At 39.0% G+C, this 17,147-nt stretch overlaps 2 protein-coding genes across 2 annotated transcripts; both read left to right on the top strand.

The window, feature by feature from the left end:
• The first annotated feature begins 10,213 nt into the window (after nucleotides 1-10,213).
• Nucleotides 10,214-10,624, top strand: LOC118277089 (von Hippel-Lindau disease tumor suppressor-like). Its single transcript, XM_050696422.1, has one exon. It carries the CDS (start codon nucleotides 10,214-10,216, stop codon nucleotides 10,622-10,624), a length of 411 nt encoding a protein of 136 aa, XP_050552379.1.
• Nucleotides 10,625-13,194: 2,570 nt separating this feature from the next.
• LOC118277090 (von Hippel-Lindau disease tumor suppressor) lies at nucleotides 13,195-14,154 on the top strand. Its single transcript, XM_035595758.2, has one exon. The coding sequence runs from the start codon at nucleotides 13,308-13,310 to the stop codon at nucleotides 13,656-13,658; it is 351 nt and encodes a 116-aa protein (XP_035451651.1). The 5' UTR covers nucleotides 13,195-13,307; the 3' UTR covers nucleotides 13,659-14,154.
• The last annotated feature ends 2,993 nt before the right edge of the window (nucleotides 14,155-17,147 follow it).

The following is a 17,147-nucleotide window of genomic DNA, read 5'->3' as shown; positions in this document are numbered from 1 at the left end:
GAATGCCACTGTGTCTGGTGCCGTATTCCTCGCCCCATAACTTCTGATATTCCCGAAGAAATTCTCTAGTGGGTCCTGGTTAAAATTACGAGTTAGCATAGCATCAAATGAATATGTTTGAGACAATAATATCCATATTTGTTGTATTCCCTCAATTGTGCGTATTAAGTTTTTAATAGATGGTATTGCTTTTGTTTCAATTAAACGGATTTTGTTATTATCCTTAATTTTTTTAACAAATTTTACTGTATTTAAAACTTTTATAGCATTCTTCCATAAATCATGGTGCAAACTATTTCTTCGTACACAACCTTTATAAATTTTACCATCAGGTACATGGAATGTATTGGAATTCAGGGAATCAAAAAGATTATCTATTAATTTGGTAAATTTTACCAGATTTTGGCATTCTGCTGGAATTTCTCCTCTTGCCACAAGATGTCCCGCAGTCGCAGCCATTGTGTGGCTAAAAATTTGGGCTGCTGGTTTCACTTTCATTTTTCTCATTTTTTCCACATAAATGTGCTCGTCTGTGATTTTTAGCAGGCATTTTAACTCTCCATAGGATTTGTCTGCTTCATACGTTAACTTGTAATAGTCCCATTTAACAATTTTTTCACTCTCCTCTTCAAAATCAAAATATTTCAAATCTTTGGTGAGCAGATTATTTCTCATTCCTTTTATTAAATGCGGAACATCAAATATAGGGATTAATTTTGTCTTCCCTATTTCAATTATTTCATTTCCCCATTGTTTTTCTTCTCTTAAATATTTTTTTCTTGTGTCTTCTATCAACTCATTGATGACACTAACATTGACTGTGCTTTGATCGCACACAGTGCACACAACTTTTAAACCTGTACTTCGTATATATGAAACAACTTTTTTTAATATTTCTTTTAATTGTGCCTTATTTAAGGCGTTGGTAAAATAATATGCGATGGGTTGTTTAAATTTTTTTCTTAGTCCCTTAACCATGAAAACTAATACATGGTCTGCAATTTTTTCACCATTAATTGTGAACCCCCTAAGTAGATCTTTTGCAGCATTGTAATGGATTTGTGGAGAAATCGACATTTCGTCGAATATAAGGCTGCACAATCTGTCTTCTGGGCTTAAATCCTTGACAGTATTTTTTATTTTTAAAAATATACATTTATTAAGCCCTGGCGCCACTTCTATTTTTGTTAAAAGCCTCTTCAAAGATTTTGTTGATGGCAATGTGAAAAATTTTGCTAACAGAGGGTAACTTCTCGGACTCTTCTTATATAGAGAAAGTGAGAGCACTTTTTCTTCAAGCGTGAATCTGCGCCCAGAAGGCTTCTTTCTTGTCTGGCTGTATTGCATTTTGGTGAAAATTTTTGCTGCTGTTGTCATTTTGCAGGACAGTTTTTTAAATAAATCGTCAGCAGACATTTTCTCCGCACTGGCTATTCTGGATTTAAGATTTTGGTTTCTCTTCTGAGATCTCATCAAGTTAGATTGCAAAATTATAATTTTTCGTCTTGTTGTTTTAAGCTGATTTATCCAGAATGATGGCACCTCTTGCTGCTGATGATTACCTGTTTAAAGAAACACAATTTCATTAGTCTCAAACTAAGCGAAATAGTATTTGTATGCTGTATGTATTAATAGATTTGTTTGTTATTAACTTTAAAAAATAAAATATTATTTTTTTGTTAGCCTATCTTGTCCAACTCCTGCGCAAAGGCCTCCTACCAGTCTACTCTTGCTAGTCCTGACGGAATCGGTTTTTTTTTTTTTATTAATGGGATCGGGTTGGTCTTTAGGAAAACACCCTTACCATTTGTTGTGGTTACCATTAAAAGTGCACTCTGTCACCAATTCCCCTAAACAATCTAAATAATAACTTACTTTTGTTTTTATTTATTGCCTTCTTCTGCAGCTGGCAATAATTGTGTTCTGAAATTATGATTCTGGCAGAGTCATCTGTAATGTGAAAAAAATTTATTAGAAATATTGATATGTAGTTGTTTTTATATATATTATATTACAGGTAATGTGTATAATCCGGTATTCTATACAATACCTAGGCAATGTATAAAGTTAAAAAATAATAACCCTAACCTGTCCATGTCGGGGTGCTCTAAAATTACATTACCTCCTTTCTCGTCACTGCCTAGGTTTTGTATAGAATACCTGAATTATACATTGTAGAGTTGAAATTAACTTTTATTGAAATAGATGAAAAATTACGTTATACAAATTATTACAAAGATGTTGTGTGTTGCAATATTCCCGTCGTTCTGGCGGGAGTAGGGCGAGCGCGCCGCGTATGCCCATACGCGGCGCATTGAAAATGGCGTCACTTCGTTTTAAGAGCGGGAAACGCTGATTGGCTGAACACGCGCCAGGTGTGCCAACCGCGCACAGGTCTACCAACTTACAATTATATTTGCTCTTTGGCCCTTGCCATGGACAATTTGTAATAAAATTAGGAGGCGCGCTACAACATATATATTTACCAAAAACATGTGTAATAAACAATATTAAAATAATTATAATTAACATACCTGTCAATATAGATTCTGATACAGCAGGGTTGCTTCTTTCATGTTTGGATTCAGGTAAAAGTGTAATTTTCTCTGAAAGACCAACATCATCCGACTCGCCTGAAAAATAAGAGTATATGTTTAAGTATATTGCCGAGCACGGATAAACATAGGAAGATTTTATTTATCATTGAAAGTGTGTTTTACTACAACCCAAATGGTGAATTAATACAGTTAGTATTGATTGGGTTCAATACAGTTATTGACCATTTAGATTCTACTACATTCATTACATTTTATTAGAGTAGGCCCAAAATTAATTATGACGACCTTTTGGGCATGTTGACCTAGGCCCTTATTAATAAACGTTACTCAAAACTCCAGCATTACCGGATATTACCGGAGGCCCAATTCCCCCTTTCCCAATCTTCCCCATCCCCGATTCCCGAACAACAACCTTTAAATTCCTAACTCCCAAAAAGCCGGGAACGCACTTGTAACGCTTTTGGTGTTTCAAGAGTCCATGAGGGCCGCAATTGCTTACCATCACGTGATATGTCAGATAATAAAAAAAAAAATACTTAAAACTAGTTTCAAACTTGAGTAACGTTTAGTATCATGGGACCTAGATGCCGTCAGCATTTCCAAAAGGTCATCATCGTTCAAAAGTTATTTGTTATAACAATAAAGGTTTAGTACCCTTGGACCCGAACCCAAGAGTACTAAACCCAATAAATAAATAAAATGAAATAAATTTTGTTATACATTTATATACCAAAATTTATTTTGACTTTCTTTAATAGCCCTTTAATACTTTAATCTTAGCCAAAAGACCGAAAAGTGATGTTTAATAGTTTTCTCTGCTAATTAGAATCCATATATATAATATGTAACCTGTACATACCTGCCAATGTCAGTTTTAGTGTAGTAAGGCTGCTTCTCTCAATCACAGGTTCAGGTACAAGAAAATCTTTTTCTGAAATACCAGCTTCATCAGACTTGCCTGAAAAATAAGAGAATAATTAATTATTTAAAAAATAAACTTGTAAATTATGTCAGAGAATTTTTAATTTTAAGTTGGACATAAATATATTTTTTTATTATTAAAAAAAAAACTGGGTTATAAATAAAAAGGAAATGTTTGATTTTTGTTTGTTTTGTGTTACAACTTATCTCCAAAATTCTCAAAGCTATATTTTTACTGAGTAACATGACTAATTATTTTCTTTGATATGGGCGAAATTGCTGACTGAAGCGAGTAGTGGCAAAATTTATATTGCTTATTATTTTATAAATTATGTAATTTGTACATACCAGCCTGTGTCGGTTTTAGTGCAGCAAGGATGCTTTCCTCAATCACAGGTTCAGGTACAAGGAAAACTTTTTCTGAAGTACCAGCTTCATCACACTTGCCTGGAAAATAAGAGAATAATAATATTAATTACTGTAAAAACAAATAAAAACTTATGAATTATTTCATTTTTGTATGCTTGAATGTTACAATTTATCACAATAATTCTTAAAACTACTTGAACAACTTAAAAAATTCTTTCATGGGAGCGAAGACGGTGACAGAAGTATATACATATATAAACACTAATAAATATAAAAATCAAACAATACTAACCATAGCCAAGTAAACTACAGTAAGTGTTGTTGGGTAAAACATCATAGTTTTGCCTAATGGTTTAGGCGCACAATGCCACTTTCGCAGATTGCCACATTAGCAAAATGCCACATTCGCAAAATGCTACATTATCAAAATGACACATTCTCAAAATACACCCTAAAAAAATCCAAAATGAATGAATGAATTGAATAAATATTTTTGCCATTATGCGAAAGTGGCATTTTGCGAAATCATTTTGCGAATGTGGCATTGTGCGCCTAATCCTGCCTGAGCGCAATATTAGCAAAATATTAACTTCAATTTAATAAGTTATAATAAAAAGCCCAGTAATTAAGTTATAATGACTTAATTTAAAAATTATATGTAAATCTTACCAGGAAGGTGAAGTGATGGCACAGCTAGAAAATTTAACCGGTTATTACGGTTCCTGTCCCTGTCTGTAAAATGGATATCACAGATGACCTTCTTTCTATACAGTTCATAATCAGTAGGACTATCTAACTTCCCACCTGCTATATGAACCCAAGCCTTGAAACGGTCAGGATTCCTTTCTGGATGTGGAAATTGATGGTAGGAGATGTTCTCTGAAAAAAAAAAAAAACATGTTAAAGTTAACAATACTAACATCTCAGCCAATTATAACACTACTAATAATATAAACAAGCAGTCAAGTTAGACTTACACTCAATTTTTTTCTATCACCATGTGATATTAACACTACTTTTAAGTAAATCCTTGCTTAACAAGAAATTGGAACCCCCAAGCACCGTCAGGGATGTGGTCGGCGACGGCGACCTCTCGCGCCCGGCACTGGTTCAGGCCATGGTGCGGAGCGAGAGGGACTGGGATGCCGTCTCCTCCTTCTGCGAAGCAGTCATGCTAGCTAAGGAGGAGGCGGGGCGCGTGAGAGAACAAACCTCCTCACGTCCCAGCCGTCGCGAGAGACACTCCGGGCGTAGGGGATCGCGGGATGATCTCCGGCCACCGTAAGTGCGGGCCTGCGGACGGCGAGCAAGGGTAGCTCACCGCCCGAACAGAACCAGACCCGTGCGTCGCGTTCCGCGCGCGCCTCAAAGAGCCATCAGACCACCACAGATGGGGCCCAGCAGGGCTGATGCCTGATCCGGAGCTGCGGACTACCTAGCGGGTTTACCGGGGCTCCGGTTCGAAAGGCAGGAGAAGGAACGGGGTGGTTTTTAGTCAGTAAGAGTCTGACACTCCCTCTCGCCTCGCCCAAGGCGGGAGAAGTCATTGGCGCACGCGATCTGGTGTAAACAACTTTTAGTAAAGATGGAAGAAATATTACATGAGAACTTAGGCCCATATTAATAAACGTCACTTAAAACTCAAGCATTACTTAAAACTAGATTCAAGCCATTTGATTGGTTAAAACAAGTTTTAAGTAACACTTGAGTTTTGAGTGATGTTTATTAATATGTACTGGCTTTAGATTCACCATTGGTTTAAGAAAGATTTGACATTACAGAAAGAAAACACAATATGTTGTAGCATAGGTACCAAAGAAAAAGATAAAAAAAAAGAATAATTACTTATTTTTCAAATAATCACATTAGCAGTATACATGATTATTTGCAGACAGTAAAGCTACCATGCATAATAACACAAAGGCACCGGTTACCGACCGACCTCCTCGATCCGTCCATTTTAGTTTTTTTACGCTAACTTGTGTATTTATCACGCGAAAGTCTTGAAACAAGCCTTAATCAATCTGGGGGCACGGTAGTGCCCCCGCCAAGACGAGCCAAGCGAAGCGCAAGCGCAAGGGCACTACCTACCTTTTCTCGAAGCGCTTCGTCGTGTTTTTGATACATTAATTCGTCATACACCTTCAGTCTAAATTTGGGTTTTGTGCAGTTATCCCAATTCCAACTATCCCACAAAATCTAAAAAAGGAGCAGTTTGCGTAAATTTGAATGCGAAAAAAACATAAATCAGTGAAATAAAAGATCTCGATTTTTGCGATGAACACTCGGGTAAACTAGGAAAGTATTTACTTTATGTGAAGTATTGGTTCATTGAGTCCTTATAATTTCAATATGCATACAGAAATTCCATGGTTTTATAGATTTATCGATAAATTAATGTTGGACGGAATAAGGAACCCTACAAAATAACGACGTACCGAATACCGACCAAATTAGTCGGTAAACGGAATTTTAAGGTTTATGAATGACACTAATTTTCTGTAACGTGAGATGTTTTGGGAGTGTTTTGTGATTAGTTTCTTATTCTTAAAGCTATCCTTAGATAATAGACCGGTATCCAGGGTTGGCAATGTTTAAAACATTTGTTTAAACATACGTTTAAAACACTGGTTAAAACACTACAAAAGTATGTATCACGTTTAAAACATGATTAAAACTAATTTGTTTTAAACATGTTGAAAACACACAAAAAAATACTCTTTATAGTTTTACACTCAAGAAATTAAAAACCTAATGGTATATTTTTTTACTAAAGAGTTGGCAACATGGATATTACTAGATGGGATTCCCCTGACTGAAGCGGGAATGCGGTGAATGAATGTTCATAAAACGCGGGGATTTCCCGGTTCGCTTTTGTTCATTTAGATAGAACGAAAGCCAAACGAAATCGATCAATTCATGTTTTGCATGTGTAATGTGGTGGACACGTATTTTTTTTACGTAATTGTTTTTGTTCGGCGTTATTAATTAACTATTACAGTGCGTGTATGTGTGGTGTGTTATTTGGGAAAAAAATATGATAACAGGGCGGAAGAAAGACCCGCTTTGACGGAACTTTATAGAAATTCCAGCCTTTTTTTTTTCATTTTATACATATTTACGTGTTTAAAACAAGATTAAAACATGTTAAACATGTTTAGAACAGCAGTGAAGCATTAATAAAAAAACATGATTTTTTTGTTTTTCAATTAAAACATGATGTTTTTTTTCTTTATAAAACAAACATGTTTTTTTCCAACCCTGCCGGTATCCGACCTATGCTAACTATAATGGATTCTTTGTAATTTACGTTTCAAATTGACATATTTCCGATTTATTTGCGATTCCTTCACAAATTCTTGCTAGAAGTAAACCTTTATATTTAATGTTTATTTCGAAGAATTTCATGAATACGATATTGTTACAACTTAATAAGTAATAGTAGAGTAGAAAGTAACTAAAAAAAAAATGGTATAAATTTCGGTAAAGACGTTTTATTAAATACAGGTTTGGTCGTAGTCTGGATACGATTTGTTTCCCTGTCCCTTGTTCCGACTAACTAAGGAAATATAGGTTTAGGTGTTTTTTTTTTAAATTACATGATAAGCACATCATCGGTAAGTCATCGGGATGAACGACAAAAACGTTGGTAATAGGTATAGTACTTGTGCGTAATACCTACGACACATAATGTTCCGAAAATAACTTCGGAGGTTTATTGTACCTACCTACAACCTACAAGTAGTAAAGTAAATAAAATAAGTACCTACCGTATGTACGATACATAGTATATAATATAAAGTAGGTACATACATGTGGCGACACTCTGACACATTGACAAGTGACAGATGACAGAAGTCACACATAGACTATCGACGAGCAAATCAATGGATGACGTCATAAATATCCTGCATCGCACATACGAAGTTTACATGCGAATTAACACGGATAGAAAATCCCAACGAACAACAGTTGGGCAGAAAGCCCGCCAGGCTGATCACCTCGCCTGGTCGAGGATCCTCCTTTTCTTAGGGAACTTTACTCTCTGTTCCCTAAAGTGGTGACCCCGACGTGATTGAAAGCAACCTTCACGGAGCAGATCAGCAGCACTGTCATCCTCATCGCCACCTCCCTCACCCATCACTTCTCCGCTGAGCGGTAATCAAGTCGCAGCCAACCAGCATCCTCGGCCTCATCAGGGACCACCACACGCTACATCGAAGATATGCAGCCTGGTTCTTCCCTACGGCCTCATCAGCGTCTAGGCACAGCACTCTGCACACGGTCTGAGGACGCCTTCCTCCCGTCAACGCAGACGCCAGCCACTACGCACCTACCCTCGCAGCATCTATTCCCCGACTCACCGTGGGATACTGCGAGCTTCACTACTCCGACTCACTGGAGTATCACCCTGCACCGCTCACCCGACTCACTGGGGCATTCAGCGGCACAGTTCCGACTCACTGGAACTAGGGACATTCTACACTGGCTCTGGCACCGCTCATCTCAAGCATCGACAGCCGTCTCAACAGGATCGACCTCCGGTCTTGGGGGGGAGTGATGTGGCGACACTCTGACACATTGACAAGTGACAGATGACAGAAGTCACACATAGACTATCGACGAGCAAATCAATGGATGACGTCATAAATATCCTGCATCGCACATACGAAGTTTACATGCGAATTAACACGGATAGAAAATCCCAACGAACAACAGTTGGGCAGAAAGCCCGCCAGGCTGATCACCTCGCCTGGTCGAGGATCCTCCTTTTCTTAGGGAACTTTACTCTCTGTTCCCTAAATACAAAAATTTAGTTACGAATATACCCAATGACGTATCTTAATTATAGGTACATAAGTACTTAATGACCATGATTGCATTAAACAGTAGGTAATACGAACAATTTCTTTATTAGGCATAATAAATTAAGATCGACATGATGTAGGTAAATCGTACTAGGAAACTTAATTAAAAAATTAAATAACTACCAACACGGTAGGTTGAAAAGTAGGCGTTACATTGTATGTTCTCTGCTTACCTCTCCGAGGCGAGTGTTAAAAGACGTAATGTTATGTTAAATTTTAAAATTCATTATCGTAATTTCAGTATCGAATCCAAAAACAATGCGTGAATAGTTTTTGAAAGATTGTTGTTTTACGAATTTCTACTCTACTGCCAGATAGGTTCCTGAGGAGTCGGTATCACGTACATCTGTCGGCAGTCGGTCGGTATACGGGGACTTTAGTATTTTTCCAAGCGTAAGAGTTTAAATCGAAATAAAGGTACAAAATAGTCGTAAAAGAGCAAAATAATGAACATATTTCCAATTCATAGTTCTTACGGAATCCGGTACTTTCGGAAAAGCATTTTTTATTATACGATCTTGAGTATTTGGTAATATGTTATTAGCCTTTCAGATACTGTCAATTTAAGGTTACTAGGCTACAGGTTATATTGTTCAAATTTATACACCTACGGCACTTGATTAACTTAAAATGACGCCGGATTGCACTAAGAACCAGCATGTAAGTAGGTACTTCAACTAGACTCTTCTTGGAAATCTATGAAGAAGAAAAAGATAATGGTAGAATATATATATGATGACTATACTTACTATTAGAACATCCTAATGCACAACGTTTAGGCATGATGAAAACAAATCACGAGCGTCTATATCGCAAAGAAACAGCACAAACACAGCGTTCGTCGCAAAATACGATTGCACAGGTATGGTGGAGGAACTAAAAGCTCAACTCGCACAAAAACTTCGAGAAATACGTACACTTCACTGCGGAGGAGAGGACTCAACTCAACGCGGATCAGAGGATTAATTTCACGAAGAACGGTACAAAAATATAACAAAACTACAAACAAGCGCAAACGCAAGGAGCAGCCGCCATATTTTTGAATTGACAATTTAACACTTGATAATCAATATGGAGATCAATTCTCTGTGTTGCTATAGTAATTATTACTCAGCTTAAAAGCTACACAAAATTTAAAAATATAATACGATACGAGTTCAATTATGTAAATAATTTAGATATTTAAATAGATATTCTATGTATTTTTTTGTAATAAACTATTTCTTTTCGATTGTGTCGCCATCTGTGAGTGTACAAATCAACTAGTTGTTTTGGATGGAGATAAGAGATGGCGCATTTTACAAATAAAGACCCTAAATCTGTCATTCTAAGGAATTGTCTTACCCCTGGTGCGGACTGAAACGCTACATTGCACTGTGACATCTCGACATTCGCGGGAATTTTAAATTTTATTCGCGAAATTAGTGGTGCGCGCCGTGGTACCTTTTGTCGAGTAAAAGTAATTGACGGTGTTTCTACTTGATAGTATATACAAAAATGCCCTACGAACAGTTTGTATACGAAGTTAATTGCAAGGGAGAAAATGTTCTCGTGAAATCATTAAACTCCGATACTCCGGTGACTGTCCGCTTCACGAACCAGACGTCGCGGCCGGTGAACGTGTGGTGGCGCAACTTCGAGGGGAGGCAAGTGTTCTACGGCCGGATTGAACCGGGCGCGAGTCTCGACCAAGGCACGTTCCTGACACACCCTTGGCAGTTCACGGATGCGTGCACCGAGCAGTACTATGTGATCAACAACAAGGCTGTATTCAGGCCGCCGCCGGAGCTGGCGTGCCAGACAGCGAACTTTAACATCACTCAGCCCTCGTGTTGTGCTCACACTTGCTTTTCCTTTTGTCATGATGCTCCGCAATCTGTCTATCCCGTCTATCAAAAGATGTGTTAGGTTTGAAACAAAGTGTAGTTGTAGCTTTGTCACTAAGTTAGGTACATAAATCCATATGTCCAGTTGTATTATCAGCGTTTAAATTTTAAATGAGTCATTTTTACATTTTGACAATATACACGTACTTACTATGAGCACTAGGAAATTAGTTCCTAGTGCTCATGTACTTCTAATCTATAGATAGAAACCTAGATTAGCTAGAATTTCCCAAATTCTTGGCAAACACACATGAATTTGTACCTAACTAAAGTTTTAAATTGTTTTGGGTATAGGTACCTATTATTATGTGGATCCTCTGATTCATAGATGTTTTCAACTTTAGATTAACTTTTTTTTTTGAGGGGGATTATCATGCAATGACTTCTCCCGCTTTGGGCGAGCGGGAGGGAGTGTCAGACTCTTACTGACTAAAAACCACCCCGTTCCTAGTCCTGCTTTTCGAGCCGGAGCCCCGGTAAATCCGCTAGGTAGTCCGCAGGTCCGGATCAGGCATCAGCCCTGCTGGGCCTCATCTGTGCTGGTCTGATGGGTCTTCGAGCCGCGCGCGGAACGCGACGCACCTTACGCACGGGTCCTGGATCTGGTCGGGAACTTTAGATTGGCTGACAGTAGAATTTGAGGAAAAATAATTTAGACATTAACCCTTGGTGTGACGGAACGCAGATCCACGCGAGACACAATGTGTTTTCTATTACATAGGTACCTATATATCCATATACAAGAGGCATACAAGAGGTTAAATCGTTTATTGTTAACAGTTATATGTATGTGATGCCTAATTTTTATCTAAACTCTATTTATACCTATGTGAATCTCATGTCAATAGCTATTGTACAATAAATCCTATTGTTTTTTTATTGTACCTATACCTAATGCTACTTTTATGATATAAATTAAGAATGTATAATCCATACTTTGTTTTATTTCTCCCTATAAATTAAACGAGTAGTAACCAACTTGGCGAACTCCGTTTCACCACCAATTATTTTCCCTGTTTTTCTACTTTTTTTTTGCTATAAACCCCACGGAGCCCCCAAAACCGCGGAAATCGGTTCGTGCGTTCCAAAGGTATAGCGATCAGCGTCAGGAAGGAAAACCCGACTTACCTATATTTATATTTTAGACTAGCTGACCCGACAAACTTCGTACCGCCTCAGACATTTTTTTTCTCACCTTTTAAACCTTCCCTGGACTTTCACTAATAATTCAAGAGAAAAATTCGCCAAATCGGTCCAGTCGTTCTCGAGTTTTAGCAAGACTAACGAACAACAATTGATTTTTATATATAAAGAAAGATGTATGATTCAGGCTATTACAGACCACAAATAAATTGTCGAAAATTACCAATGGTTTTAGAGAATCAACGTCTAGATCCCATTTTTATCTGATAGGGCAGCAAACGAGGACATTGATCAACTAATTGATGGTAAGGAGTTGGCGGTACCCATGGACACCCACAACACCAGACGAGTTACGAGTGCGTTGCCGGCCTTTTGGGAGTTGGGTATTTGAGGAATTGAAGGTTGGGGAGGAGGAATTGGGCCTTCGGTAACCTCACTCACGTGGTGAAACACAACACAAGCGTTGTTTCACTCCTATGTAGTGTGGTATCACTCCTGTGTACTGTGGTATCACTCCGGTCGAGCCGGCTCATTCGTGCCAAAGCATGGCTTTGCCGCTGCCGCACTTACTTTTCATTATAACATGACGCCTTTTTATCTTATACAATGTAACATCTACTTTTCACTACTGTAATAAGTATACCAAGAATTTTGTACAATCGAAAAAGCCATCTAGTAGGTAGGTAGGTAGATAGGTAGGTAGGTAGGTTACCTACTGCAATAACTACTTTAGCTCATTACGGTTGCGACCACTCAAACTAAGAGTTTTGTCTAATAAGTCTATTATTTTGTTATCTTATTTACCGACTTCAAAAAAAGGACTACTATGTTCGGATGTTTGTAATTTTTGTTGAATAGAACTTTGCATTTATTTGGATCATAATTAAGTAGTCAATCAAAACAAGTTTATGTAGTCTTATACTTACTAAAGAGAAAAAATAAATAAATAAAAAAGCTGTGTCTAAAAAACCGACTTCAAAACACCATTAACTGAAAACAAAGAAAAAGTTAATACTTACTAAAAAGTTACCATTCTAAGTACTAATGGGTTATCCCCGCACGGATAGGTAGAAGTCGGTGCCATAATCACATATCAACATAATACAACTTTAATGTTCACAAAATTGTGAACATTAGGTATCTATATCGGTTTGAATAATTTAGTTTGTTTCTCAGACATTTTGCCGCATAATTATAGGTATGTTTCCAACTAATTCCAACTAGGTAATCGCCCGTCGTTTTACGCACGCTTTCTTTTCAGAAACTAGTAGCAACGAAAACCGTTTAGTTTTCTAACCAGTTGTAACGAAAATTAAACGGTTTTCGTTGCTACTGGTTAGAGGTTAACATAGGTTAGGATAGTTATGAAAACTACAACAGGTTACAATAGTTATGAAAACGGTTGTCAGAATCGTTTCAATGACTTAAGCTATAAAAGCAGCAACGAGCGGCGACTCGCTACTACTTCCCAGTGTGCCGCAGGCTGTAACACTACATCACCATTTGTGGTGCGCACTCTGCTGCTGTTTGTCAGTAAATATATTGCCGGTGATAATATCACAATGGCGTTCGAGGAGTTTATATACGACGTTAATGAGAAGGGAGAAAATGTTCTCGTGAAATCAATAAACTCCGATACTCCGGTGACTGTCCGCTTCACGAACCAGACGTCGCGTCCGGTGAACGTGTGGTGGCGCAACTTCGAGGGGAGGCAAGTGTTCTACGGCCGGATTGAACCGGGCGCGAGTCTCGACCAAGGCACGTTCCTGACACACCCTTGGCAGTTCACGGATGCGTGCACCGAGCAGTACTACGGGATCAACAACCGGCGTGTATTCAGACCGTCGCCGGACCTCGCGGATCAGACAGCGAACTTCAACATCACTGCGCCCCAGTGTACCTGTGCGTGGTAGAGAGTCTGTCTGCAAATGTCTATTAGGTTTGAGCATTCTCCTCCTTTCTGCCTGGCATCCGTTGAGTGCGCTGCGCCACCGACCGAGTACAACACCTCCCGTAGAAGGTGTTACGAGAGCTGACATTAGCAGTCGCCTGTTTCTGGAACAAATGGCAGACGGTGTTGTAGACAGAGAGTGAGAGAATACTGCGAGTGGAATAATGTAGTCTTTTGTGTAGTCTTATGTATTAAATATATGCGTATATTATTTACTTATACATATAACCTAGTTTTAAGTAAATACATGGTTGTTCTGTTGTTGCATTATATAAAATGTACAATCAATCATATTCATGTTGCATTTAGGTATCTAGACATTTATTGTTAAGTTTATTTTTGTATAGGTAATTAGGTACATATCTGATAATCTAAGTGATGTATCAGTAGGCGATAAGTTTACACAAGGACATTATTTCATAAGCACCTATGGGCAATAAAGAAGACATATTCTGAAACTCGACAGTTTTTTCTTAAACCACCTGACATCCCTTGTGAATTCATTTTTATTTTAGATCGCTCAGTAAGTTACCTTACAGATAGGTAGGTAGAGCAACCACCATTTGTCGACTGCACGCTGCATTCCCCGCGGCTGTCGTAAGAGGCAACTGAGGGAACGTATTTAACAGATCAGGCAGTAGTTCTCGTTCTGTGGTAAATATAATTAATTATCTCTCTCTCTGGTCGGTCCTTCATGTCTGAAGATCGTGGTCATGGTGGGTGATTCTGGCGCGCACGAATTGTCTCCATCGGCTTCTGTCTGATGCTATGCTAACGACGCCATAAAACTTTGTTGCTTTCGTGGTCTTGAGCTGGTCAGACCATCTTGTCGGCGAGCGGCCTCTGGATCTTTTGCCCTCCGTGTTTCCAACAATGACCAATTTCTCGAGGCTGTCGTCTTCGCGTCTCATTATGTGGCCAAAGTAGCTCAGCACACGCTGATAGCACGTTGCTGAGAGACGCTCCTTGATTTTAAGCTGTGAAAGGATTGACACATTTGTGCGTTTGGCAGTCCACGGAATTCTCAGCATCCGCCTCCAGCACCACATTTCGAATGCGTCAATCCTTTGCCTCTCTCTTGCTTTGATGGTCCATGTTTCCACGCCGTACAGGAATATCGGGAAAATCAATGCTCTCACCAGGCGCATTTTGGTTGTGTTGGTGATGCCCCTATTCTTCCACAGCCCATTAAGGCGGGTCATAGCGTCCTTGGCCATAGCTATACGTCTCCTTATCTCCGGCTCGCAACTGCCATCGTTACATATTTGGGAGCCTAAGTAGATGTAATTTTGGACGACGTCTACACCAATGTCATCAATATCAGCTAACTTCTGAGCACGGTCTACTATCATAAGTTTAGTTTTGCTCCTATTGATGGCTAGACCCAGATTCAAGCTCTCCGCCTCCAGTTTCTGCAGAAGTAGTCGCATATCCTCCATGGATGTTGTTAAAAGGACAGTGTCGTCGGCATACCTAAGGTTACATATGCGCTTCCCTCCTATCGGAAAACCTCCCTCCCAGTTCTCGACTGTTTTGCGGATTATGTACTCTCCATAGATATTGAACAGAACTGGAGAGAGTATGCAACCTTGTCGAACTCCCTTCTTTGTGACGAATACATCAGACCAGTCGGTATCGATTCTTACGAAGGAGCGGTTGTTCACGTAGAGGTTACGAATAAGGCGAACGAGATGTTCGGGCACTCCCATCTCTCTAAGAACCGTCCATAGCTTATCCCATCTCACGCAGTCGAAGGCCTTACTGTAATCTATGAAACATAGCACTACGGGGTTGTTGAACTCTCGGCTCTTCTCTATTATCTGCCGTATATTGAGAACCTGCTCTCTGGTTCCTTTACCCTTAACAAAACCAGCTTGCTCTTCGGGTATTTGGCGGTCAAGGTAATGATGGAGCCGATGGTTTATGATGTTCAAGAGAACTTTGCTGGCATGCGAAATTAATGCAATGGTTCTGTAGTTGCTACATTCCGTGGTAGAACCTTTTTTATGAAGTGGTATAAAAACCGACTCGGTCCATTCTTCCGGCCATTGCCCAGTGTTCCAAATAGCGTTACAGATGTTGGTCAACATTGCTATGCCTTCATCGCCACAGTTTTTAATAAGTTCAGCCGGAACTCCATCCTTGCCAGGAGATTTACCAGGTTTTAGAGTTTTCACCGCTCTTTCTACTTCAGCTGGTAAAATATCTGGTTCCTTTTCCTGTATGTCCCAGGGTAATGGTGTTAAGTCAGCAGAAACGTCATCATAGAGTTGGCTACAGTATTGATTCCAGCGACTAAGTACTTGTTTCACATTTGTAAGTAGTACTCCATTTTCTGCTTTTATTGAACACGTTTTGAAAGCGCACGTTCTGGTGAGATCTTTAACTTTCTGAAAAAGGTCTTTGGTCTGATGCTTTAAAGAGTTCCGTTCCAGTTCCTCACAGAGATTATTAATCTGGTCAGTTTTGTCTCTCCGACATCGGCGTTGTATTTCAGCGCTTAGATCAGAATATCGCTGATGGTCTTCTTCCGAGATCAATCCTTTTTCCTTTAGCATTCTTCTCTCCGTTATAGCGCGCTCGGTGTCTTTTGTAATGAAGTTCTTCATCAAGGTGTTATGAACTGCGTTTTCTTTAGCTGCTTGTATTATGACTTCCTTCATGCCACTCCAAGAGATTACGCCATTTCCAGGGTGATTATCAGTCTTATCCTTGAAGCTCTGTCTAAATCCGCTGTAGTCTACTTTTCGGAGGTCTGGTGTTCTGCTTGGTTTCTTTAATTTTTTGAAACGTATTCTTAGAACAGCAGCAAGGAGCTGGTGATCGCTCCCACAGTCCGCTCCAGGAAAGGTAGTGGCGTTCAGAACAGACGATCGCCAACGAGATTTTATAAGAATATAATCTATCTGGTTCCTGTATCTGTCCCCCGGCGATATCCACGTGTATAGCCTACGGATATGATGTTTAAACCAGGTGTTTGCGATAGTCAGATCTTCTTCACTGCAGAATTGCAGAAAACGATCACCTCTCTCGTTTCTCTCTCCAATACCATATTTTCCAAATAATGAATTATATTTCAAATAATTATTTATAATTAATTATATTAGCTAGTAAAACTACAGACAACTATTCGCACATTGTTTATTTATTCTTACTTTCACTTCTTTATCCTAGAAGGGGTAGGTGCAAAGGGTACGTAATGTCAATGTACGATGTACACCCTCTTTTCACCATTTGTGTTAGAAGTTCAATGTGATAGGGTGTGAGCCTCTTGTCATATACTGGACAAAATTCCAGACTCCTAAGAAATATTCGGAAAACCGAAAAAAGCCCAGTAATACTTTGCCCAACCCCTTGTCCATGTCCAGCAGTCGCACTTGCGACCACTCGACCAACGAGGCAGTCATAATAAAATGAAACTTTACAAATAGGGCATATAATCTAACCGAGG

Source organism: Spodoptera frugiperda, chromosome 10 (assembly GCF_023101765.2).
Source record: "Spodoptera frugiperda isolate SF20-4 chromosome 10, AGI-APGP_CSIRO_Sfru_2.0, whole genome shotgun sequence".
In the NCBI taxonomy this organism is placed as follows: domain Eukaryota; kingdom Metazoa; phylum Arthropoda; class Insecta; order Lepidoptera; family Noctuidae; genus Spodoptera; species Spodoptera frugiperda.
This window is presented reverse-complemented; position numbering and strand designations above follow the sequence as displayed.